The 27,419-nt window shown below is 38.4% G+C and overlaps 1 protein-coding gene across 2 annotated transcripts in view; it reads right to left on the bottom strand.

The window, feature by feature from the left end:
* The window catches only part of CCDC50 (coiled-coil domain containing 50), a 65,986-nt gene that overhangs the window by 18,260 nt on the left and 20,307 nt on the right, over positions 1-27,419 (bottom strand). The window contains exons 2-6 of one of the 2 annotated variants that reach the window (XM_082654453.1): positions 21,741-21,803; positions 20,759-20,885; positions 17,724-17,814; positions 9,663-9,780; positions 4,723-5,250 (exon numbers count right to left, since the gene is read on the bottom strand). In XM_082654453.1, the coding sequence (XP_082510579.1) occupies positions 4,723-5,250; positions 9,663-9,780; positions 17,724-17,814; positions 20,759-20,885; positions 21,741-21,803 (927 nt within the window). The remainder of the gene's footprint in view (positions 1-4,722; positions 5,251-9,662; positions 9,781-17,723; positions 17,815-20,758; positions 20,886-21,740; positions 21,804-27,419) is intronic. The other variant, XM_082654454.1, reaches the window with a different exon arrangement.

Below are 27,419 nucleotides of genomic sequence, written 5' to 3'. Positions count from 1 at the left end.
CTAAGATCCCGCAAGCCATGCGGCATGGCCAAGAAAAAAAAAAGAGAGCGAGAGAGAGAGAATGACATATAGATCAGTGGAACAAAACAGAGAGCCCAGAAATAAGCCCATGCATATATGTTCAATTAATTTATGGCAAAGAAGACAAGAATACACAATGGAGAAAGGACAGTCTCTTCAGTAAATAGTGCTGGGAAAACTGGACAGCCACATGCAAAAGAGTGAAATTTGACCACCAACCTATACCATACACAAAAATTAATTCAAAATGGTTTGAAGACTTGAATATAAGACCCCAAACAACAAAACTCCTAGAAGAAAACATAGGCAGTAAGCTTCTTGACACTGGTTTTGGAGATGACTTTTTGGATTTGACACCAAAAGAAAACTCAACAAAAACAAAAATAAGCAAGTGGGACTACAACAAACTAAAAAACTTCTTCACAGCAAAGGAAACCATCAACAAAATAAAAAGGCAACCTACAGAATGGGAGAAAATATTCACTAGTCACATACCTGATAAGGAGCTAACATCCAAAATATATAAAGGACTCATACAACTCAACAGCAAAAACACAATCTGATTAAAAAAATGGGCAGAGGATCTGAATAGACATTTTTCCAAAGAAGACATACAGATGGCCAACACATACGAAAAGGTGCTGAACATCACTAATCATCAGGGAAATGCAAATCAAAACCACAGTGAGGTATCACACCTCACACCGGTTAGAATAACTATTATCAAAAAGACAAGAAATAACAAGTGTTGGCAAGGATGTGAAGAAAAGGAAACCCCTGTGCACTGTTGGTGGGAATGTATGTTGGTACAGCCACTATGAAAAACAGTACAAAAGTCCCTCAAAAATTTTAAAAAAGTTAGAACTATCATACAATCCAGTAATTTCACTTCTGGGAATTTATCTGAAGGAAATGAAAACACAAACTCAAAAAGATATATGCACCCTGTGCTTACTGCATTATTATTATTTACAATAGCCAAGACACGGAAACAACCTAAGTGTCCATTGATGGATGAATGGATAAAGAAAATGTTAGATAAACACACACACACACACACACACACACACACACACACACACACAGGAATATTATTCAGCCATAAAAAAGAATTAAATCTTGCCATTTATGACAACAGGGATGGACCCTGAGGGCATCATGGTAGGTGAAATAAGTCAGAAAGAGAAAGGCAAATACTGTACGATTTCACTTATATGTGGAATCTAAAACAAAACAAAAAGTCCTGAGCTCAGAGATACAAAGAATAGATTTGTGGTTGCCAGAGTGGGGGTTGGTGGGGTGGGCAAAATGGGTGATGAGAGTCATAAGATACAAACTTCCAGTTATAAAATAAATGTCATGGGGATGCAATCAACGTACAGCATGGAGACCGTAAGTACTGCATTGCATATCTGAAAGGTGCTAAGAGAACAGATCCTAAAAGTTCTCATCACAGGAAAAAAATTTGTAATTATGTATGGTGACGGATGTTAACTAGACTTATTGTGATCATTTTGCAATACATACAAATATACACTTGAAAGTAATATAATGTTATATGTCAACTATACCCCAATAAAAACAAACAGTTCTATTTTGAGGTAATATCTCTCTAGGTCAAATATTTAGAGGGAAAAAGAAGAGTTTATTTGAACTCTTGATATATCTTTGGAACTTGCACGTCTCATAAGTAGAAAATTTCTACAGCCTGGAATACTAGATTTCTGGACCGACAGGACTGCCCATTAAATGCAGCATACTCCGTACCAAAGGTGAAAAGAGCTTTTGTAAGTATGTAATGAGGAACTTCAGATAGTACCGTGTAAGGCTGTCATTAAAGAAAACAGAGGTGCTCTAAAATGTTATTAAACATAGTTAATTCAAAGAAATTACCAAGATGGCTGCCCTCTTTTTGGAAACCCAAACATAATTTGGAAACTAGCTTTCAAAAAACCAGGTGGACCATACTTTCAAGAGTTCCACGTTCATTTCTTAATCAAATTCTTGCTTATCTTTTTCCGTTCATCATTCTCCAGTCTGAGGACACAAGAATCTCCCTCAATAAACACAAACAAAGCTTACCTTTCAAGAAATTCTGATAAAATAAAACTGTTAAAAATACTGGTACTCAAGATAAACTTATCCCAAACTATGGAATAAGGTAATCTGATGACACGTGGATCCTGATACCATTCAAGAGTATTTTGTAATAAGCCATTCTGACACTTGGGGAATATCATAGCAGCATGGTGTTTAATGGCTCTGAGAGGCTGGAAGTTGACCGGCAGAAAATTAATAAGCTGTTGTAATTTAATAGCTCAATAGAGGTGTTTACCCTCAAAGGTGGTATAGATTTACTGCCCTTTAGAAAGTTAACCAATCTTATATTTAAGTTAGCAATTTTATTCTGTGTTCCATTTTCAACCAATTATAAAACCATGTCCTGGGCTTCCCTGGTGGCACAGTGGTTGAGAGTCTGCCTGCCAATGCAGGGGACGCGGGTTCGTGCCCCGATCCGGGAAGATCCCACGTGCCGCGGAGCGGCTGGGCCCGTGAGCCATGGCCGCTGAGCCTGGGTGTCCGGAGCCTGTGCTCTGAAACAGGAGAGGCCACAACAGTGAGAGGCCCGCGTATCGCAAAAAAACCCAAAACAAAACAAAAAACAAAACAAAAAACCACGTCCTGCAGATCAATGCTCTTAGAACTAGCTCTTTGCTGTCCTGCTAGTTTCTTCATTATTAAGTTAAATAAAACTTTGGCTTATGCTAACAACTTTAAGAACTGTGCTTTCACAACAGCCACCAGTAACAGACACCAGTATCTAATAATTATATTTTAATGTATCTTCTGACCTATTCTGGGTAGGTGGGGGGGGAAGGGCATCGTAAATTCAGATGCCTACAGGGCCCACGTCGGTAAAGTTTGCAAAGTAAGTTGAATATAAAATGACAGACGCTAGCAGCTATGTTGTAGCCATTTTAGTAGCTGCCTAGTCACACTGTTTTTAAACCCTTATGCTATTAAAATAAAACAGACAAAACATTTGCCTATAACTCCAGTACTAGGGCCTGTGAGTCAGTGTTTGTTTCATATTAGTTCCACCCTTTCTAAGCCTGTTTAAGATACCCTCAAGTGTACTGAAAGTCATAAAGATTTAACCAGCCCTCAGAGCACACTTAGGAGGTTGGAGTCACAGAATCAGAAATGTAGAGGTCGATGTAATCACCATTCCTCCCCGGTATCTTTTGGACTCCAACATGTCTTTCTAAATCTGGATCCAGTGTAACTTACTCATAAAGCCTACTCCACGTAGATTTTATCACTTCCTCCTCTACTGCCCCACAGCTCTTTGTTAAAAGTATATCAAATTTGCAATTGTTTGTCTACATATCCATCTTTTTGGCTTGACTCATGAAACTTCTGAGGCTCAGATCCAAGCATCCATCCCCAAACATAAAGCCTGAGGCAAGAATATTTGTGGCAGACACTCATTTGGCTTGCTGAACTGAATTTTCATTTTCTTTATCACCAAGTCCTTTAAAAACTTAAGGACTAACATGATAGGAAGAGATAACATGAAAGGAGGAACCAAAAGGATCAACCTGAACCTGCAATCTAGAAACTACTTTCCAGACCAGAAGTAGAGGTTGGCTGGGCAACAGTAATGGAATTTAAGTAAGAACAGTCATCTCCTTGGTACTTTTTTCCCCAATAATCTTCGTATCTCTGGAAAACTTCCATGAGAGCAAAACAGAACTAGGGAGATGAGTATGGTCTAATTAAAACACCAGACAGTGCAGTACTATGACTTGCAGTGGTACAGCCACACGGAAAACATCACAGTGGCAGTTTCCAGACAAGAAGAGAGAGAACCATTACTATGTCAGTGACAGACTTCAGAGTTAGGCCTCATGGATGCCAGAAATTTGAGGTTTAACACTAATGTTCACCTCATTCTTATATAAGTACCAAGAACTCACCTCATATTGGCACTTCAGAACACCAACTGTAGAGTTAGAGTTGAAGATGGTTAAAGCACAGGAAGGAACTCAAGGCGATTGTTTTCAAACTTTAAGTACGTGAGAATCACCTCCTGGTCTAAAACAAACCCGAATTGCCATGTTGCACTCAGAGATGATAACATATGTAAGACCCAGACATCTGAATTTTTAGGAAATAGCCCAGCTGATTCTGATGAAAACAAACTTGAAGCTCACTATTTGAAAAACGCTATCTTAAGAGATTGCCTCTCCCATCTCTCACTTTAGAGCCGGGAAAGAGGAGGTCAAGAAAATCCAGTACTTCCAGCCCCGCAGGTCTTCTAGTTAGGCAAATACTATGAAGGTGGTGTTCCTAAACCTTCTGCGTTCACTGAATCAAAACCAGAAACTCAAGAGCATTGCTTCGGTATCAGAATCTCTGATATATGGTCTTGGCAAATTAAAAATTGTATCTGGGATGGGTACCTCCACTGCAATCTGGAGCTGGAAGAATGTTGTAAGGAATGAGTGTATTCTCTTAGAAGGCAGAGATTTGAGATTAAGTGAATACCTTTTTGTAATATTTGGCTCCAGGATTTATTTCCAAGCCAGGAGCACAAGCCAGAGAGAAAGGACAGGCTGTTTACGATGCTTATTAAATACAGTTGTTTGTGTGTATATACATGATACCAGAACTTCCAACGAGGCTGCCCTTTATTACCTGCATCATGGAGTTGGTGCCGCGCCTCACTCTCTGAGATGGGAGGAGCCCTGGGCCTGTGCTTCCTCTCTCTGTGCTCACCTTGCCCACGGTTGCTTCTATATACAGCTTCCTTGTAGTGAAGCTCTGCTTTCTGTGAGGCCTTGGGAGAAAGTTGGTCTTGGTGCCTGGACTGTTTTTCCCAATTCCGAGTTCGATGGCTATGGTTAGCCTCCCAGTCTTCCGATTCAGTGCTCAGAAACACCTCACCACTGATCTTGGGGAGAGGAGGTCTTCGGAGCCTGTCATGACCAGATCGTTTCCTTTCAGGCTGCTCAGTGTTAATTTGGGGATTGTCCCTCGCTTTACCCAAGCTAGAGGACGAAAGAGGCTTCTCTGATGAACGATGCTCTTCCAGTTCTTCCAAGTTCTCCTGTGGAGGTTTCGATTTCTCCTTTCTCTGCTTCACAGTCTTTTCCTCACTTTGGAGTCTATAAGACTTTGAGAAGTCAGAACCCAACTCCCTTGCCCTCCTTGACCGTGGCTGGTCTGAGTGGAGGTGGAGGAATGTGAAAAATAGAAATGCAAGTTAACTTCATGAGTGTGAACTCACTACAGGACAGAGACAGGGCCCAAGTTTAACATATTTTAAAATGAAGAGGATTACGTTTTCAATTTAACAAACTGAAACGAAGGGATGAGCATTTGCTGGAATGGTCCATGCGTACATGAAGGATTCTGGTACATAGCCAGAAAGGTAGAAAACTAAAATGAAAGTAAGTGAAAAAAAGTAAATCTGAAAGAAGAGCTGGATCATGATTAGCGAAGAGTTAACACATACTTTAATATTTGCCAATAACACAAATTCTAGTCATTAAATGTTTAATTCTATTTATAAAACCAATTTGGAACTAGTATATGGGGGAAAAGTGAGAGCTGAAGGAGTCTTATAAAACGGAAAAAGAATTAAGCTTTGTGATTCCAGTCAGAGACTTTCAAATATTCTTATTGGAAATAACAATAAATCTATGTCAGAATATTGCTAATTTCTACTCAGTCCACTAGAGTGATGAGCCACAGATTTTTGTATTCCTCTGTCCTTTCCCCATAGGTGGCCAAAGCCAACAATCCCAGCCATGTTACGGTTCAGTGTGGAAGAAGAGGGAGTAAAGGAGAATTTTAAGTGAGTAAATGACCGTATTATCTTTGGATAACTCTGTTCCTAATCTTACTTGAAATTTTTCAGAGGAAAAAAATTAAAAAGAGGTGCCATAACAGAATACATAAAAAAGAAGTCACTTCCTAAATACATTTCAAAAAACTTTATGATATTGTTTTCTGGGTATAAAAATACAATATGTGCTAAATATACAAGTCCCTAAGTTTAACACAAACTGCAGAAACAGCACACAGATGGGTGCTTTTTTGTCAGGTCTCATTTAAGAACAAGCAAACTGTGAAAACAAAGGAAGTAAATTAACAATGCACATTGCAAGAGCATATTTATTTTAACATTTTCTAAGACTTTTACTTTAACTGGGAAGTAACAAAAAGAAATCCTAATTCTGTGGAAAATTGCTAAGATAGCCAAGATTCCCTATTGGAATTAGTCACTCGCTGAACTGCTTTTGAAACAGCTACCGTAATTGGGTGGGATGTAGAAAAAATAAACGACCATAAACTTCCTTAGTTATTACGGGTTTTGTTTGCTTGTCTTGGGTTTTTTGTTTTTGCTAAAGTGTGTTATTGTTATCTAATGAAGGAACAGAGGTGGGGAGGTGTGTTATATGTATCTCTTATGCCATAAGCTTCCACTAAAAACTCCAAATTGTTTCCTCTTGAGCTTTCCAGAAGAAAAGAACATTTGCCTCAGAGATGACATCTAAATTAAAATCTGTCTTCTAAAAAGTCTGTAGAGGTATTTATCTTCATAATTTATGGAAAACTTATTTTTTACATAAGCAGAAGTGAAACAGAACAATTACTCTCTGTAATAAAATAAAGTATCTACTCTTTTAGCCAAACTGTTATTTTAGGAGTATCTTGACAGCTGAGAAAGAATCACTTCACTACTGCTGTGAATTAACATAATACTGACCAGCTACATAAATGATGACCCCAACTAGGAGACAATGGTTTAGTGTTAATACCTATGTTCCCACAGAAAACTGCAGAAGTGAAGCCTGCCTTTAAGCCCAAAAAGAGACAAGAAAGGTTTTGTTTTCAACATGGATTTGTCAAGTTATGACTGTTTTGTTTTTTATTTTTACTTCTTTCTAAAAAGTTAACAAATATTAGTAGTTTTACTTTAGGGAAGTGTGTTGCAAGAATTAGAACAGAGCTGTCACTATGTTTTCACAGAGTTGACAGGAAAAAATATTTATTGTGATCACTTGTGATATCTTTAAACCTGGGAAAGAAAAAAAAAAAGAGAGAGGGGGTGGAGGAATCTGTTTGAATCCTTTAAAACCCAGTTCAGTTAAGGACTGAGACTTTTATGTTTCTTGAGACCAAGTTATTTGGCAAATATAATTAACTTCCTTATAGCCAATACATACATACATACATATACATGTATATACGTATACATATATCTACACCCACACATATGTTTGCATATATATATGCATATATATATGTAAACATTTGATTTGTGTGCTTCCATGTTTGTCTTTCAAAATAAAATGATTTTTGTTTAAATAGACAAAATACTATGTAGTACACACATTACATTAATATATGTATAAATAATAGTACTTTAGAGTTCGTAAGTCTTCAGAAAAATTATGTTGTTTAATCTTCTCAACATCCATGCGAAGGATTTATTTTTAGAATCTCCATTTTAGAGATGAGAAAAAGGCTTAGAGTGATTCCAGTAGATAACTTCCTTAACATTACAATTTTTCTAAGGAATGGATGAAACGTGAATCAAGGTCTAATGACTCCAAAGACCATGACTTAAAGTCTCTAATATGCTTGCAATACAGGTAAGTGGCTTTGAAAAAAAAACATGGATTCATAAATGAATAAGATATACCATTTCAATCAATATAAATCTGACAGATGTTTTGGATAATTTCAGATTTGTAAAAAATCTATAAATGATTATTCTTAAAAGATTAATTTATTAAAGTTTAAGTAAAATGAAAGCTAAAACAACCACTTCTGTAATGATTTGCTGTGATTATTATAAGACAGACAAAAATCATATTGCACGCAAAGAAGTACAATTAAAGAATATCCCTTATGTGTTGGGAAAGGACCACTGCAAAGAACGTAAGGCTGCTTTGTAAATATGAGCTGGACTGCAATATGGTTTCTGTGGAACTCTACTTAGTCTAACTCAAAGGCATATAAATGAAGATCACGTGCTCAGCTATATATCGTCTCCCAACAACAACACACCTGAAGAGAAATTCCAACAGTACTTTACAGGCACATGCTCAGAAGGTCATTGTTTTCTCTTACCAATCCCCCTCAACTCCAAAAAAGTAGCATATATGCCATTCTCCATAACTTTACAAAAGCAGTTAAATAGAGATTTGTAAAAATTTTAGGTGTCCCTGAAAATCCATGGAATTCTTAACATAGTCTAGAGAGATGAAACAGTATGTCAGCAGTCTGGTCAAAACCACCAGGCTTGAGTCCCAATTCAAGTTAGTATAAGGTTTTAATAGAGGAATGCTAAAATTAGTACTTTAGTGTACTTAATTTACTTACCACCCTAATGTTTTACGCCAGACCACAATTCTAAGATTTTAATTAAAGCTGACGAGTAACTCTTTACCTTCTGACCTCTAGTACAGAAAAATACGGCAATAATTTTTCTTTTTAAATGATGTACCACATTTGATTAGAAAGACCAGCATAAGGAAAATGGCTATCAACAAAGAGCTGAGCATTTTACATATGGAAGAACAACACGCCAAGCAATAAGTAGAGAATCAACCTGCTTACTGATTGTGTTATAGAGCTGAGCTCTACTGATTAGGATAGATTTAGAACACTGTGACTGCAAGACTCAAACTATAATAATCCTATCACCTACATATATGTATCTTTCATTCTACTCATCAAAGACAAATACCTACTTACCTTTTACAATGAAATTATAGAAAAGCAATTGACAATTAATTTTCAAGGGACTTGGGGATTACTGACCTTAAAATCTTTACTCTCTAGAAGCTGCTTTTAGATTTTATTTAGGTGGTATCCTAAGTATAGTCTCCAAGCTGAACTACAATAAATACAGACACTAAAAACCATAGGAAATGTCTTTCCTTTGACAGATCTTTAAAAAGGACTGAACAATATTTGTCAATACTCGTTTCCCAACACACTTTTAAGATAAAGATTCACCACCACCACAAGTGCCACCACCACACCATCACCACCACCACCACTGCAAAAGCAAGCACTAGAGAAGGGATCTCTCTATCTCAGAAATTTTTCTATATGGTAATCAAATAGCAAAGAAAGCATCAAGAGCAAAAAAGGAACAGAGAATCTTAAAATTCAATTTTGTCATCAGCAGGTTAACCCATTGGCCTAGGTTTAAAAGATACGAAGCATGGAAAAAAAAGCTTTGGTATCCAGTAACTGATAAATGCTGTACCTCCTTTATTATTTGGGCCACTTTGCTGCTTCAAACAGTACTGTCCAGATTTCCTTGAGAAAGATCAAGCCCAGAGGCTCATATGCCACTTTTCCACACCCCAGTTTATGTGCTTAGAATGTAATACAACATTCCAATGCACGCCAAATTTTGCTAAACTATATTCAAGTTTTAACAGCCATAAAAATGGCTCTGGTCATCAAACTAAAGAACAGATGAATTTATTAGATAAGATAAAATTCCACCACAAATCTAAAGGGGCCCTAGGGTCACTTTACAGACAAATTTAAAGGGGTGTCTTGCAACTGAGTCTAAGGATAGAGTAGGTCATGATGCAAAAACTTACCTCCATCTTCATAAGAGTAACTACCACCATAAGCATTGGCTCCAGGGGACTCTGGAAAGTGTTTTTTTCGCTTTTTCTCTTCCTGTAACTCTTTTTCTTGCAAGAGTCGAGCTATGTCCTGCAAATACAAAGAGAAGGGAAATAAACATTACCAGAGAATGAACAAACTCCATACAGTGACCCTACAGGTCAATGGTTTGACATTCCACTGCCAGGCTTTTGTGGCTCTGCCTCCAGCTAGGCTCTCTAGACTTCCTGATATTAAGCTCCTTCTGTCCAAATGTCACAGATGACTGCTCAATAGGAAGGGCACAAGATCCAGATGAGAGGGAAAGGTTTTTTTTAATTGAATTTAAATCTAACGTAACTTGAAGACATTCAAATGTAATGTTCCTAAAGGTGGCTATAGAACAAAATTTTTTAAATACATATTTATGGGCCCTTTTTCCAAGATGATGATTCACTAAGTCTGAATGAGGAAGAGTACCATAATCTATAAACTTTTATAAACTGTATTTACAATGTAATTTGAAAACTTTTTTAAAAGAATTTTTCAGTTGGTTCTCATTTAGCTTTGCATTAGAGGACCACCGTCTTAACTAATAAAAAAGAGAAAACAGTCTTCCTCCTGTCTCCCCCCTGCTCTATCTCCAGGCAAGTTTTTAGCAGTTACTGAGTGATGAGTAATAACATTCTGACTGCGTCCCCTAAACGATTACCGTCCCCCATGAAAACAAAGGTATATACAAATAGCTGCAATACAACTGAATTATAAATGCCTCAAAAAAGAGGGTAAAATGTCTATGGGAGCACAAAAGAGGGAATATTATTTCTACTCAAACGGATTAGTTCAAGGCTTTGCATTAATGTTAGGTTTTGAACAAAGCACTGGATTCCAACGGGTAAGGGAAGAACAGAGAACAGCATCAGCAAAGTTATAAATATTTTAATGGGCATCAATCTAGGGAACAACCAATAGTCCAATTAGAACACTGGATGTGGGGTGTTACAGAGAAAGGTGAGGCTAAAAAACCAGGCAGAAGCTGGATCACAGGCGCCCCTTACAGACAATCTTAAGAAGTCTGGCGTCTGTAATGTAAGGGATGAGGGGTTCCTAAAGGTTTTGAGCTAGAAAGTGACAGTGTTCTGAATTTGAAGATTATTTCTATGAAAGGCCCAATAAAATAGCACATAAACTTTATTCATGTACGCTTTTTTGGAAAAAAGATCCCTAGCCATTATCAGATTCTTAAAGATCTTACAAATATGGCAACAATACTCACCGATGCAAATGATAATAATAGCCATAGGTAGTTTGAGGGGCTAACTTCTTTATATTTACAATGAGGAATATAAGATGTGCTCAGATGTAAATGGTGCAAATTTTGAGGCAAGAATTAATCACTATTCTTCTTTTTGCAATTTTCTGAATAAGCCAATGTGAAGAATATACTAAGACTGCAAGGCAAATAAAATTCATCTGAATGACTCAATTTCTCTTATATCACTGTAGCAGTAAGTTGGATTCTGAGGCTAGGTAAATTAGCAAACGTTATCCATATACTTGGCTTTTAATGCTCACAAAATAGCCTTACAAACCTGACTTTATGTTAAGTACATGCCTAAATTCAAACTTATAAATATACTATTAACATATATCCTTTAACTGATTTCTATGCTGGAAACTTCTCATAAGTCTGTAAAATATATACATATATATTTGATAAGTAATCCATGCAAAAGCACTCACAAAATACTGCAGCTCAGAATGAAAGGTAAAGAACACAGTCCCACTTAAAACACAAGTATAATTTTCATGCAAAGAGATCTGAATTTCTAATACTCTGAGGGAAAAAAATCCCCTAAACCTAAAGAATATGACGATTTTCTTTTTCTCTTCCAGTTCAAGTCAGAGATGCTTTAGAGACACGGGGACAGAAACATTAACTACTAAAATGGATTTCTTTGGGCCTGAATTCTTTATCTGTAAAATAGAGTCTGAACTACTCAACCTTAAAGTCAAATGTCTTGACACCCTAATGCACCATTGTAATAAATCTGAGAGTGTTACCAGGTACCAGCCCCTGTGCCAGGTTCATTCTGTTTGATGTCTTGCAAAGCAATATACCAGTCAGTTAGGAAAAGAGAGGGGCGTGACAAGATAATTTATTCTCCCCAAAGTAATACCTGTTACAGAATTTCCCAAATCCCTATTTATTTTACTGCACAAGTAGGAAGAAAATGTAAACACTTCCCTGAGTTGTCATGTTTACTAAGCACCCAACACTCATTTTCCTAAGTGGTTTGTTTTACTGGAAACAAAAAGTTTCCCTTGATATAACTGAATAACAATATAAAGGAAAATTACCAGGTCCAACTGCCAGTAGAAATTATTAAACTCTACTCCAGGGACTTTATAATTGCTTTGCTGCTATTGAATTTGGTCCTAATTAATACATAGTAATAAGCCTTCTCGATGTGAAGAGCCAAAGTTGAACCAAAGAGAAACAAAGGTGATGCCTCTTTTGTACGATGCATTAGCTAGTCCAAAGGAGGGCTTTTAACCGAGTAGAATAATAATAATCATAATGTGTCATGCACCTTAGCACCCAAACCCTGTGCTCTTTTAACCTCTCAGCTCTTTTCTGAGTAAGCTTCTTCTGTCTGAGAAGAACAGCTAGCTAGACTTGAGGAGTGAAAGGAAAATTGCTGCTATGTTATAAACCGTGGTTTAGCCCAAGTCAGTTTTCTTCCCTGCTCTCCAACATTACTGCACAATGGGTTTAGTGAGGCGATTTCAATATAAAAAATTTCCCCTGAAACAAGCTAAAGATGGCAATTATTAGTCACAATGCTTGGACGCAGCGTAGTCACCCTTGACATAAACAACCTCCTTAGTCTTCAGCTTCCTTCCTGTTAAAGGTTAGTCCAGAACAGCATTTCTCAAGCTCTGTTTCTGAGAACACTGGTATCAAAAGTTTCTCCAAATAAACCAGAAAGCATTCAATAGAAAACATGTATTATATCCAACTCTTTAAACACATTAGCTCATTTTAACACTTTGATAAAAGAAAAGTAACCTGTTATCTTCCTGTAACCCAGGAATTTCCAAATTTATTTTGGGACAGATGCCTTTTTGTTACATAAAAAAATATAAACCTTATGAAACTAGTGTTCAATAAAACATAACTTGGGGAAAAAAATCTGAAAGAACTCATAAGCCCTTTTGAAGTCACATTCAATTATTTTTTAATTAATCAGGTAGACTTACTTTGGGTTAATATGTAGAAACAACTCTGTTGCATACAAGACTTTCTAGTAAATACATTTATTGAAACAACACTCAACTCTGGAAAACTGGAAGCTGTGAGCATAAGTAAGGGCACAGGTAAGGATCCCTGGAACGCTAGAGGAAAGTTATTTTAAGAAAAACATAGATTTACTGATTCCCTTCAATGGGTCAAACATTCTGCTAGAGACCTCCTATAGGGAAACAAGATATGTGGTCAATATCGTTAATGTTCTTATCTATTAAGTGCTAGAAGAAAAGTGATTAACCTAATGTAAGACACGCAAAGATGAGCGCTCTGAGAGAAGCATTCATACAATCAAGGTGCAATGGAGCCCAGAGGAACCCCATGCATCTTTCTCAAGTAGAAGACAAATTACTGAACTGTGGTGCTGGATCCCTTAGGGTATTTTTATGGTTTATGTGATTTTATATCAGGGTTACTCCCCCCTTAAAGTTTCCACCTCTATCATACAATAGTACTGGGATTCAAAATGAGAAAATCTTGGGTATAAAGACAAGCTAAAGGAGATCTGAAAATGTGATTGTCAAATGACTGTCAGAAGAACAAAAAAAAGGAAGCCATTCCATTAGATTGCTAAATTTCTTTTATTAACTAGCGATTAATATATTAACATCTAACTCAGTAGGGAACTCAAAGCAGGAATAATCCCAAAAGGGTTACTCTATCAGACCAGAAAAAGAGGGTAACACCAATTCCGTTGCTATAAAAACATCAGTATAACTAGGATAAAAAGAGAGAAGAATTTTCTCAACCAGAAGAAACCCACTCACTCCCCGTCTGGCTATATATGTATAAACCTATTTCTAAAGTGCCAAAACATAGGAAAAAATTTCAGTTGCTAAAATTATTATTATCTGAGCTATTCTCTAGATATTACCAACTTATATAAATATTTTTTTAGAACACAAATTACTAATGACCTTAAGAATGCTATGAAAAAGTTCCATGGCTCACACTAGATTAATTTTTAATGTAAATTGGTTACTAAGTTTATCCCTGAACAGTTCACATTATAAACGGCTCCAAATTGTTGGACTAGTGCCACAGACTTTTCATAACATGGTTGGCCATGCTACTGTTTATTTACGCAAAAAAAAAAAAAAAAAAAAGTTTTTCGCTAAAATAGTTTCACATTCACATATATTTGGACCTAGGTTCAAAGACACACATATGTATACATTCACACACAATTAGTGAAGAGTTTTATTTAAGAATAACTGAGTTAAATCAACTAAACACACCTTTCTTGGCTTCATTAAACAACACTGACAAATGCTAAAGCTGTGACCAAAGAGAAAGATCCCAATAAAATTAATCCCCCCATATTAATCACAAACTCATACACTCCAGTATTACCAAAGGCTACAAGCCCCTTCAACAGGGCACTGAGAGGAAGGAAGGAAGGAAGAGGGAAAGAGAGAAAAGAGGGAGGGAAAGGAAGGAAGGAGAGGCCACAATGCTGGTAAGAATACAAAGGATCTTTTTTAAACTTTTCTACATCTGTCTCCCCAATGGAAATGCTACCTTCCTTACATCTGTGCTCTGTTAAAAAACACAATAAAATTATACCATAACAAAGCTAGACATGCTAATTCACCCACACGAAGTCGTATAACACTACTCAGGAACAATGTTGTTCAGAAAAAAATCTGTCCCAAGAGGAAAGGGGCCTTGGATTCTACATCTGTTTTGGGGGACTAGGAACTACCCAAGAAAGTTGACCCCAAAAATCTCTAAAAGAGATATGGGTGAAAATCCAGAGAGGAATTTTCCACAGCCCTGCCGTTCAGTAAGAACTCATTAGCTAGGCAGACTCTACAAGGAAGCAGAAGAGCATGGAGGCGGTGAGGAGGGGGGAGAATTCGGACAGTTGATGAGTAACAGGCAATGCAAAGTTGGACAGAAAAATCAGCACAATTGTCTTAGTCTCCCCTATTAGGCACCCTGGACTAAAATAAATAAGGATTATCATACATCCTTCAACATCAAACTTTACTAATGCAGATTTTGTTTATTTAATATTACAACATACTAGTCAGCTGGAAGTCACATTTTTCTACAACAGAAGAACATCTTGGCGGGACAGCCATCTAATCTAAGGCATCAGTGAAAAGTCAAAAAAGTCTGAAAGCAGTTTTTTAAAGGCTAGTCTCACTAAACGTCCACAACTGGATTTCTCATCTCTCACTGCACTGCACTGGGGAAGGGGGAACATTTCAGTAGGTCAAACAATAGTGGAAGGCAGTGTAGTAGGAGGGCAGCAAAGCATAAACTCCTGAAGATGCCTCAGATCAGACCACACTAGAACACACCTAAGCCTGTGTATTGTTTCCCCTTTCTAATTTCACGCTTATCTCCCTATAAGAGAAATCAGAGTTGTTGTAAGGGGCAGAATGGTGGGGAAAACACCTGGCAAGAAAGCAAAAAGGAAAGAGCAACTATTAATTTAATATGTGGCAGAGACTTTATATACTTAATTTTATTTAAACTTCACAACAGCCCTTTGGGGTAAGTGTGGCGTTACCATGGACTTCTTCAATTTGGAACCTGAGGCTCTACATGGTTAAGTGAGATGCTGAAAGTCTCAGCTAAAAGTTAAATGGGTAAGATTCAAACCCAGGATAGTCTAACTCCAAAGTCTCTGTGTTCTATGTTGTGTCACAATACATCCAGGTCAGAGGCAGTCAGTCAGGAGACTGAACTGTACAGACATTTCTCTGGCATCTTATTGTAGCTTGGGACCAGTCATTTACTTCTTCAAGACTTAATTTCTTCATCTGAAAAATGCAGTTATTCACTACACTACACACTTTATATAGTGTAACAATGAGATTATTGTGACTGCTATTTAGATTCCACATGCATAAAATAAAGTATTTTGGTTTCCCGAATACTGTTTTTCCCCCGAATGGGGTGGGGGGAGGGGGGGAATTACAGGACACCAGTAGCATTTATAAGAAGCCAACTTCATTACTCTGTGATATTTAAAATAGAAGCTTTTCTGTCTACAAAACATAATCACTTCTTTCAGTTGCCAGTTTCATCTCCAAGGCAGTCTTGACTATAGAGATGCAACACATCCTGTAGTAAGAAAGAGCTCCTGTGTTGCTAACAGGAAGGATGAAAAGGAATCCTTAATTCCTACTTACAACTCTGATCATCACATAATCATGGTTTGTTTCTTAAAGAAACAGCTAAATACACTCACACCAGGCGTCTCACACTCACCTGGCATTGAACAAGGAGTTCCAGAGGAACAAGGATGGCTCAGTGGAGGAACAGAAGATGCAGGCTGGTTCACTGATAACCCTGATTATATCTATTTAATAGGGTGATCGTATGTGCCAGTTTGCCCAGGAGAGTCCCAGTTTATGTACTTATTAATAGCACCCACTTTAACCCTGAAAAGTATTTCTGAGTATGCAAAATACCATATGGTCGTTCTACTATTAAAAATAATAAATCATTTTTTCCTTATTATAAATCAAGACAATGGCCAAGAACAGCACAATAGGTGTAAAAAAAGCAGACAGAGAATCAATGCAAATTGAAACGGAACCATTTGAAATGCTGAAAACATAACACAAAAGCAAGTGATCATTAAGCGCAAATTCAGGTCTTCTCACAAACCATATACTACTGCTAATTTTAACCATTTTCAGCTTTAAAAACAACACAGTTTAAAAATATATACAGAATCAAACAGATCATTGTTTTGAGGCAGCATATCACAGGAGAGTGAAACCATTAACAAAAAAGAATGAGAGCAATGAACAGTCCCTGACTCCTGTTCAGGCTACACTCAAGGTCTGCTCTCCCTAAAGTTGTGGGAATAACCCGCAGACAGACACCCAGTATTGAGCTGAAGCGTCCCTTAAAAGTTCATTTATACCAAGAACTTCAGAGCATGATCTTATTCGGAAATAGGATCCTTGCAGATATAATTAAGAGGAGATCATACTGGATTAGGGTGGGTCCTCAATCCAATGACTGGTGTCCTTATAAGAAAACAAAAGGACAAAAAGATACAGGGAGGAAGGCCATGTGACAATAAAGGCAGAGACTGACATGATGCAACTACAAGCCAAGGAATGCCAGACAGCCAAGAGCCACCAGAAGCTAGGAGGAGGCAAAGAAGGATCTTTCCTAATAGGTAGCGTGGCCCTGCGAACATCTTAATTTCGATTTGCAGCCTTCAGAACTGTGAGACAGTAAAGTTCTATTGTTTTTTTTGTTTTGTTTTCTTTTGTTTTTTGCGGTACGCGGGCCTCTCACTGTTGTGACCTCTCCCGTTGCGGAGCACAGGCTCCGGACGCGCAGGCTCAGCGGCCATGGCTCACGGGCCCAGCCGCTCCGCGGCATGTGGGATCCTCCCAGACCAGGGCACGAACCCGTGTCCCCTGCATTGTCAGGCGGACTCTCAACCACTGCGCCACCAGGGAAGCCCAAGTTCTATTGTTTTAAGCCACGTGTGTGGTAATTTGTTACAGTAGCCCTACGGAAACGAATTCACAATTTATGTCAAATTATCCATTATCATCTTTTAAGATTTCACCACTTAAACAACTGGTCAAAGGGCAATAAACAGTGGTTCATGGAGGGCGACACTTGCACTATGCACCGCAAAAGGGGAGAGTTCTTCTGCCCATCCAGCAACCCTACACTGAGCCCGTGAATACAGAAAGTCACAGCTCTGGAGCTGAGCAGCCCTCCTCTGTGGGGTGGAGGGGCATTAACTAAGTTGTACCTCATCCTTCTTCTCCTGAATGCGTCGTCTCTCGGCCTCAATAGCCAGCTTCTCCTGAATCTCCTGAGCAATTTCACAGTCTTGTTGTTCACTAAAACACAAAGGTGAAAACAACATGAATAAAGAACGTAAGGAATGATTTTTCCTAAACACAATTCCCTGAATACTCACTATGAGCCAGTGCATATTTTTATCTCACTTAATCTTCACAATAATGATGCAAAGAGGTTGATATTGTCATATCCTACAGATGAAAAAACCTGAGGCCCAGAGTAGTGGAATCATTTCCCTAAGATTGCAGAGAAAATAAGTGGTAGAATCAGGATGTAATACCCAGACACTACAACGGAAAGCTCCAGGCTTTTTCTATACTACCATATCACCTCACCCTACTGGGGTCGCTTTACAGAGACAGGCATGTTCCCTCAAAGGAGACGTATACTATGAGAATAAGGTGCACAAATAACCAAATACGTACAGAGTATGCAGGAAAAAATTGGGAGTGAGTTCACTAAAATGTCAATAATACTGTGGCCACCTAGAGGTGGTGGTATGACTTTAAAATGATTTTTATAAATTTTTTAATTAGAGGCATTTTTTTTCAGTTTCAATAAAACTTTTAAAAAGGGGGGAAAAACCCCAATGTATATTCCCTAGCTTTAGGTCCCAGGAGAAACCTCTGTGGCTGATGCCAGTTTTCTTAATACTCTGGCCACTAAAAAGCCCAAATGTTGTAATACGGCTGCTACCACAGTTTTGTTTTGTTTTGGTGTTTGTGCATTCAAAAAGATTCAAACAACACCTGCTATCATCCAGGAACCATGCTCAACACTGAGGATACGAAAATAAATATATCTCCATCCTGCACTCAGAAGCCCACAGTACATTTTGGTGGGAGAAACAAGACAAATCATTTTGGTGGGAGAAATAGATCCTTTAAAACAGCACCTATGAAACAGAGGTTCCAACAGAAAACGGGGTTTGGATCGCTCAGAGATGGCTACAGGTACACCAGTCTTCTGGCTGCAGATTTCAAGAAAAGTCACTGGGAAGCTTATAACTCTAGAGTGTGATAGTGCTGGGGAGCCAACCTTTACACAGCCTTTACAACCTTTAACTGCTAACTAGGAGAGAGAGAGCACGTTTAGAGTTCACTATCTAAAAAGATGCTGGAACAAAATTACAATTGTGGTTTATATATGCAGTTCGTTTGCTACACAAATATTTCCTCTTATTCTCCCCCTGCCAGTTGAACTTAAAGTACTCAGTTAATCTAGTCTTGGTTGTATATTCCATGTTTAATGGCAGTCTTTTATAACTGAAAAGTGTTGGGTGTTGGGGGCAATATCCTAACTTCTCTGGAGGAATCGAAATCCATACATTCTATTCTAACAACACTGAGGGGATGAAGACTATTCTCATTTGTATAAAGAACTGGTCACTTTCAACATGTTGGGAAATAGATGTAGGTGAAAGCAGATGTGTGCACACGTGGGGGTATGTATGTATGTGTATAACGCACATACAGGACAGAAAGGGAGGAAGGGAATACAAGACAGAGAACACAGGCCAGAAGCAGAAATGGCAAGCTTTTTTAGAATCAGTAGAAAAATCACTGGACAAGATGCCTGGAGACCTGATTTCCAGTCCTGCCACTGTTAACCAGTGAATCATGCACTCTTATGTCGTCTTATCAGCTATAAAAGTTTTTGGACTTAATGACTTCATATTACAGGTCTAACATTCAAGGATTCTGAACCATTCAAACCACAGAATTGAAAATAAAAATATACTCATTTTTTATTTCCATACCCTCTTTTCACTTACTTTTTTTTTTTAACTTACCAAAAAGTGTTTATTAATCTAGTTTTAAGAATATGGAACGTTTCACAAATTTGAGTGTTGCTTTGGCAAACGCTCAGAGTTTATTTCCCCTGAGTCCCTTAAAGGCAATGGCTATGTTTTATTCATATCTGTGCTCTCTGGTGCCTTTCATGGTGGCAGAGTTATTAGCAAGAGTCAGTAAGAATGTTTATGTACAAAATAAGGAAGCTGAATAAAATCACGAATAAAGTCCTCTCTGAAAATAATAAAATAGAAAAACCCTTCCTCAAAGGCAGCAAAAATAATAGGCTATCCTGTTTATTTAAACATGACAACTAAAGTAAATAGAAGGGTCCCTTCACTTCCTCCTTTACCCCTTCCTCCTCAAAACAATTTTGTGGTTAAATCCACCATTAGAGATTTAGGTATAGGAGCCTCTCTCAAAGAAGAAATGTACTCTGTGAGCCTTTAAAACATTAAAAAGAATAAAAAGTCATTGTGCTAGAAGAGACCTTAGACGTGATCTCTCCATTTAGGAGGAGACAGAGAAATAACTGGTCAGACACTGAAGTTATGAAGAGGACTAAGGGTACGATTCAGAGCTTTCCAAAAGATTCTGCCTCTACTTAAAAAGCAAGGGGTTTGGGACTTCCCTGCGGTCCAGTGGTTAGGACATGGTGCTTTTACTGCTGGGGCACAGGTTTGATCCCTTGTCAGGGAACTAAGACCCTGAAAGCTGTGCGGCACAGCCACACAAAAAGAAAAGCCACGGGTTCGAGGAAAATAGGAGTAGCAAACACTGCTAGGAAACAATAAAGGAACCGAACAGACCTCATAAAGTTCTTTGACATCCAGTATTTCGCTGGATTCCCCCCAAAAGCCCAGGAGGCAGAGGGGACAGAGATCATTTGCCCCCTGTACAGGTAAGGAAAACTGAGTCAGAGAGGTGGACCAAATGACTCAAAGTCATCAGTGAAGAGTGTTGAGTCCACACCAGAAACCACATGTCCCAAAACCTAGTAAAGTATTCCAACAACAAAGACAATTTTTTTAATTCAAAGAAAACTATGGGATAGTCACTGTAGGATTTGTAATCTAATAGTGAAAGGAATCAGAGGAACAGATGGAGAGTCCTCTTCCCTGCCCTGGTTGCTGACCCCACAGAGAAAACCAGTCCGGGCATGATGCCCTCCCAGTCCCCAAGTCCTCACAGGGCTTTGTAGCGCTTCTGCAGCTGAGCCTGAGCTTTCAGATCTTCCTCTTGAAGCTGCTTAGCCACCTGGAGATCATGCTGGACCAAACGGTTCCGCTGAACGTTCGATGCCAAATGATGCTCAACTGGATGGTAAAATTGGAGAGAGGAATTATAATGCTTTGGCTTATTAATGATAAACCTGAGAATAAACTTAAGAAGAGCCTTTCCATTAAAAAGGGCTTCACATCCATCATTTCATCTTATGCTCTAAATAACGCTATATAATACGCAGCACAGGAGTTATTATTTTCATCTTTGCATTGCAGAAAAAGAGAATCAGAAAGGTTAAAGTAATTTGTATTGGGCACAAGATAAAACAGTGGCAGTGCCAGGACTTCTACTCAAATAATCTAAAACTAGGGCCAGTGCTCTTTCTGCTCTACAAGTTGCCACCTTATTTATAAAATACTATTTCAATACTGAATTTTTATACTGACACACGAATTAATGATTCACAAATTACAAATTCATACTTACGTACTTCTGCATAACACATATAACTTAGATTTACTATTCATGAGTACATACATAAAAAATTCAGAAAAATCTACAATCTAGACACTGCCCTCGCCTGGGAAAAGATGTTCAGGCCTCCTATTCTAGAGGAAGGAACCCATCCCTCTGCCAGCCTTCTATACACCCTCGATGCATGTATAACCACTATCTCCCTCCTATAGCACTAAGGCAAAGGAAATGGTTCAAGTCCCTCTTTTCCTCTGATACATCCAACAGTCTTCTCATCCCTAGCAGCTATCTGACTTCAAAACACCCAGAACTTCATTCTTCACGGAGGTGTCATTTGCCTAGACAGATCCGTCAGGATGGATGGGTGATATAACTCGATGACTCTGTTTTCTCCCTGCCTCACTCTGAGAAATCTGCCTCAAGCTACCACTAAAAAAGAAAACTGAAGGAGCACGCAGAGGGCTATTACTCACTCTCTTGTTCCTGCAGGCTGTGGGCCAGGGTGTGGTCCTCCAGGACAGCAAAATCTCGGCACACTGCAGAGGATGAGGGAGAAGGGCAGACAGGAAAGCTCATTAGTAGTACTTTAACATAAAAAGAAAAAGATCTTGTTCAGGACTTCAAAGACTCCAACCTAATATTTTAGGATGATCAACTTTATAACTCGCAATGCACAAAACAGTGACTAGTTAGTATAAAGTCTTCATTCACAAAAATCCACATAGTACCTGTTCAGGGCCAAGAACAAGGTGTCACAAAATAATGGTTAGGTCCCTGGCCTATGGAAATTAATCACAGAATCAGAACGCAGAGGCCCAGAAATTCTAACCCACTTCTATAAAGGACTGCTGTAATAATAAGAGACAAGAATGTTTCACATATTGCAGCTGAGAAAAATCTGAGTTTTTGCATGGTCAGAGGAGTTAAGCCATCTGGGATTCAGAGGATCCTTTCCCAGAGATTTATGTGTATCCTGGTGCTCTTAAGGAAAAACACACGTTTATTAGTCCCTTAGGCAGGAGCGGATCTCTACTTTAAGTGTAGTCACGTTCTTCAATGGGTCCACACCCTCAGACACGAGTTAGAACTGGTTCTCTAGGTCTCTCTAAATATAGAGCTGCCTAAAGAGAGCCTGCAAACCAAAAGACAGTGGGAATCTTGGAGGGTACCAGGCATCTGCCCCTAACTTTGCCTCCATCTGGAGAGCCAGGCAAGAGCGTTTCCTGAACTACTTTCTCAGACACGAATAGGAAGAGATGGTCTTAAAGGTCCATTCCACCCCAAACTGTAATTTAAACTTCTGCTTCTTAAAACAAACATACATATGAAGGACTCTTATCATGAAAAATGCTGTTTTGTTCGTTTTAAGGACGTGTAGTTTAGGTGATATATCCTTACTCTATTCCAAACACGTACGTCACATTAAAGAGGAAAGTTCCCAAAGCCTCAGACTATTGCAATGTGTAGCCCTCATGAAACTGTCCTCTAGGGCTCACCAGAGTTTACAGATTTCTTTCTGCAGCTCTGACTTTGTCTGTGAAGACATTTAATTAAAACAGAATGAAAAAACATTCCTTCGCCATTCTTAGCACTTATGTATGTTCACATACAGATTCACACGGCCCGGTCCCTCGCTGAGAGATAATGCAACGAAAAAGCAGGCAGAGCTTGGAGACGTCAAGGTTATTCTGAAAAGGTTTTATGATGGAAAAATCATTTCTGCCCCCAAAATCATATTAAACCGAATATGACCTACTTAGCCCTGGCTCAAATGCAACTACAAAACCGGCAATTTCAATAGAAAGTCCTGTTCTTTTACATCCATTCTCAGCAAATTCTAACAACTTGAGGCCCAGGTCAAAGTTCCCCAATATTTCACAGAATGAAAGTGCTTTCAAGAAGAGCTAGTTAAACCTCTTATTTAACAGGTGAGGAAAATAAGGGCCAGAAGAAAGAAAGGGCTTATGAAGGCTGTAGACACAGTTTGCCGGTGGCAGGGCTGGGAGTCAGTTTCTCAGCAAGCAAGAGCTCTTCCTGCTCATGACAACCAGCCCTCCTGGACTCTGGTAAACCACAGTCGGAACAGACTGAAAGAAGATATTCTATACTGACCGACATGCATTCTCTAAAACACTTAGCTGATTAACATTAATTAATTAAATGTCTAAGACACGTATGGATTTAGTTCACAGAGAACAAATATTCAGAATGTATATTTTAAAAAGTTTAAAAGCCACTTCAATTTATGTTATTAGAGCAGAAAGGTAAGCCAAAACGATATATTTTATATGCTTTTAATATTATGCTGAATAAAATAAAAATTATAAAATTACTACAGTTTTCCATGTGAATAACTGCAATATTTTCACGTTTTTTATTTCAGTCAGCATGACATTAAAAATATAATGTTTATGGATACATATACCTGTAGTAAAAATATATGGTCTTATTATCTGGCACTGACACAGTGACCCCTAGAGACACAAGCAAAGGGGCAGGTGTGCCTTGACTATATATATGCTGTTCCACTGCTTTACAAACAAACTAGAGAAGACTGAAGGAAGTGAGGCAAAATATTAACATCTATTAAATTTAGGTGATAGGTTCCTGGGTTTCTATATTTTCTGTGCTTTTTGTAATGTTTTACATATACTGCACTTAAATTCTACAGCTAAATATAAAAACTTCTAAAATTCACATCTTTATTTCATCAGCAGCACACACAAACCATAAACATGATGATGCATTTGACATATCATAATACACCAAGGAGTTTATGAATTTATGATTGCCTTAATAATGACTCTTAATTATTTCTTAATATGTAAAAAGCAAGGCTGAAGTATATTTAATTATTGTGATTTGACCCTGAATCTTATTACGGTAGAGGCTGAATTGGTACCCACAAAATATGGGTCAGGCCTGCACTAGAAAAGAACCTAGAAGATCTTCCATGACTACAAAGATGTACACACACTCATACACGCACAGGGTTGTATTGTCCATACACAGATTTAGCCCTTCAAAGTTTACTAAAAACTTCCAAATATATCATCTCATTTATGCGGAAATATTACTTACTTAATCCATAATTTCCTATGCATCCACTCTAGTTGCTTTCAAAGTCAGCCCCTGTATTCTTTGCAATGCTAATCTAATGCAAGCTGGGAAAGCCACACACCCAGCCACCTTGCAGATCAGTAACCAGTTTGGGAATTACAGAAAACAATTCTCAGCCAGGACAAGTTCAAAGCCAGGAGCTTTGCTCCTCCTCTAATCCACTCTACTTTGAAGCAAAGGGCTATAAACAGTACTGAGAATAAACAGCATAAACTCATCTCACTACGTTTCCAGGCAGGCACATTTAAGACGAACTACTGGACCCTGAGCTTTTATCCTGCCACTTCTCAAACTTCTTCCCTCCTATGTTCACTTTCATTCACCCTACTCTCAGGTTATCTTCTTGCCATTAAGCCAACCCCATCATTCTCCATTCCCATCCAGCCCTGCAATCTCTACACCTTCCACACAGTTAGTGCTGGATGTAGCATAAATTTAGTAGGACTTCAGGAGATGCTCATTAATAGACGAAATGAAGAAATACTGGTCAATAAAGTCAAAGAACAGAGTTCCATAGACAGGAGGAAAACAATGTTATGAATAGAATTAAGCTCTGTCGTTATTGACAGCATCACTTGTAAAATTTTTCAGACGTTCAAATAAAAACTAGCAACCTCTCCCTTTCCCATGAAAAGAACAGAGCTTTAGTGATTTTTAAAATCCAGATATGTACATATATACAGTGGATTCGTTTATATTAAGGCAAGCAAGTCTCAGGAATGGGAAGTAGGATTTATATATCTCCCACCTATTTTCCTTGAAGAGAAAGATGATTCTCATTCATCTGTGGATCCCTCTAAATAAACAAAGAGCATAGTACGCACCTAGTAAACACAGTTACTCAACAAACATTTGCTGAATTCTATTATTAGGAGGAATAAGTCATTTACAAGCCATCAAGAAGGTGGAGTTGACAGAAAGGTAAATAAGCATAATATAAAATGTAATAAAGTTTATAAAGACCTATAGAAAATTCCTTGAAGGCATAAAAGTGGAGCAGTTGTGCTTGTTATGAACTGGGGGTAGGTGTAAGGAGTGGGGGTGACTTGGCAGAGCTGTACCAGGAAACCTTAAAGTAGTTAACATACAAAACCAACCTCAAAGGAAGGTTCAAACTCCTAGGGCAGAAGTGGTAAGTGTTCTTAGCAGAGGGACGAACTAACTCTATACAAACTAGAAGATGAGTGAAGAAGTCATTCCTGTTTTGTCATTTTTTTACCCACATCCCCAAACTTTCTGAAAATAAATGGCTATGAAAACTGAGCAAGCTTCCTCCCACATAAAAATGCCTGGGTGGGGCTTCCCTGGTGGCGCAGTGGTTGAGAGTCCGCCTGCTGATGCAGGGGACACGGGTGCGTGCCCCGGTCCAGGAAGATCCCACATGCCGCGGAGCGGCTGGGCCCGTGAGCCATGGCCGCTGAGCCTGCGCGTCCGTGAGCCTGTGCTTCGCAACGGGAGAGGCCACAGAAGTGAGAGGCCCGCGTACCGCAAAAAAAAAAAAAAAAAAAAAAAAATGCCTGGATTACTAATACATTCACTAGAAACTATTTCTTTCAACTGTGTCTGTATTGCCTTTTATGTTCTGGTATAATTTTATGAATTATTCTGTTTTAGTGTAAATGCTATTAGTAGCAGATGGAATACATACTCACTGCTTTGAGAGCTGGGTTTATGCTTACTTTTCTTTGTTCTGTTCACATGGGAACACCCTCTATGAATGAGGAAGATGTTCCAGACACAGATTTTGTCTTGAAAAGTTTGGTAATGACAGGCAACTGCAACTGACATTGATATAACACTTTGTAGGTTACAATGCACTTTCACACTTATTCCTCCTAACTGTCGGAGGGTCTGAAGGTTTTTATCAATATCCTCATTTTATTTATGAGGAAACTAGGCTCAGAGAAATAAACTGGCTTGACCAAGATAACCCAACAAATGAGCAAATGAACTGCAAACCAACCTGAGCTCTTCTGGCCTCCAATATTTCTGCTCAAAGAACTCCTAAAAGAAATGGGCCTATGTTTAAGTATGTCAGAAAAGAGTGATATTATTAAATACTAATTAAAATAAGACAAATATGCAGTAGTTTCTTTGAAATTGAGGATGAAATAAAATTTAGGTAAGGGTGGTACATGTGTTCAGAAGGTGGGTTCCAGGTCCTAAAACAGAGCAATAACAATGGACATAGTTTACTTTGTCTCACTATCTCCCAAGAAGAAGTCTCTAGCTATCACGGTTGGCCTGTGTTCACTTCTGAAAAGCAAGGACAAAAAAATGTTGCACAGTATTTCATAGATGACCTGTAACAAAAACTCTAGGTAGTAACTGCAGTGGGAAATTCCAAGGAAAATCTCCCTTTGGGATCTAACCACTTCCCCCATCTCCATCCAAAATCAATGGCTTTTCTTCCCTTTGGTAAGAGAGCATTAATGAATTCTGACTAATGTGTCTCAGAGTTGTTAAAGACAATTTTAACTAAGAAATGATAACATAGGTAAAACCCCTAAGCCTTTGTCTGCTGCCCTACAAGAGAAATGTCTCGCTAACCTATTAAAGAAGTCTCTTCCCTTTATTAAAAGCTTTAATAAAACTGCCTCAGTAGAAGAGAAATGGGATGTAGGTAAACTGTGAATAGACCTCATCCTAATGCCAAATCTTCCACCTCCTCAGCCCCAGCAAAGTTTATATATAGGGACTAAGATAACATCAACATCACCACCACTAACACCAACACCAAAACCAGTCTCCAACCCCATCACCACCACCATCAGTGGGAGCTTCTTAGAGATGCTCAGCTATGGAATGGAGACACTCTCCTAACCACCTGCCCCAATTATGAGCCCCCAAAACAACAAACACAGCTTTGAGCCCCTGGTCACTCTGACAACTGAAATTTCCCACTTTCAGGCAGAAAGCTGAAAACAATTAGAATAATACCCAAGTAATGTTTGAGCAATTAATTTATTAGGGATAAAGGGTAACTGAAAGGTAACCTTTGATCCTTCGCTGACTTTTAGTGTCTATAATTT

This window comes from Grampus griseus, assembly GCF_964374135.1.
Source record: "Grampus griseus genome assembly, chromosome: 5".
In the NCBI taxonomy this organism is placed as follows: Eukaryota; Metazoa; Chordata; class Mammalia; order Artiodactyla; family Delphinidae; genus Grampus; species Grampus griseus.
This window is presented reverse-complemented; position numbering and strand designations above follow the sequence as displayed.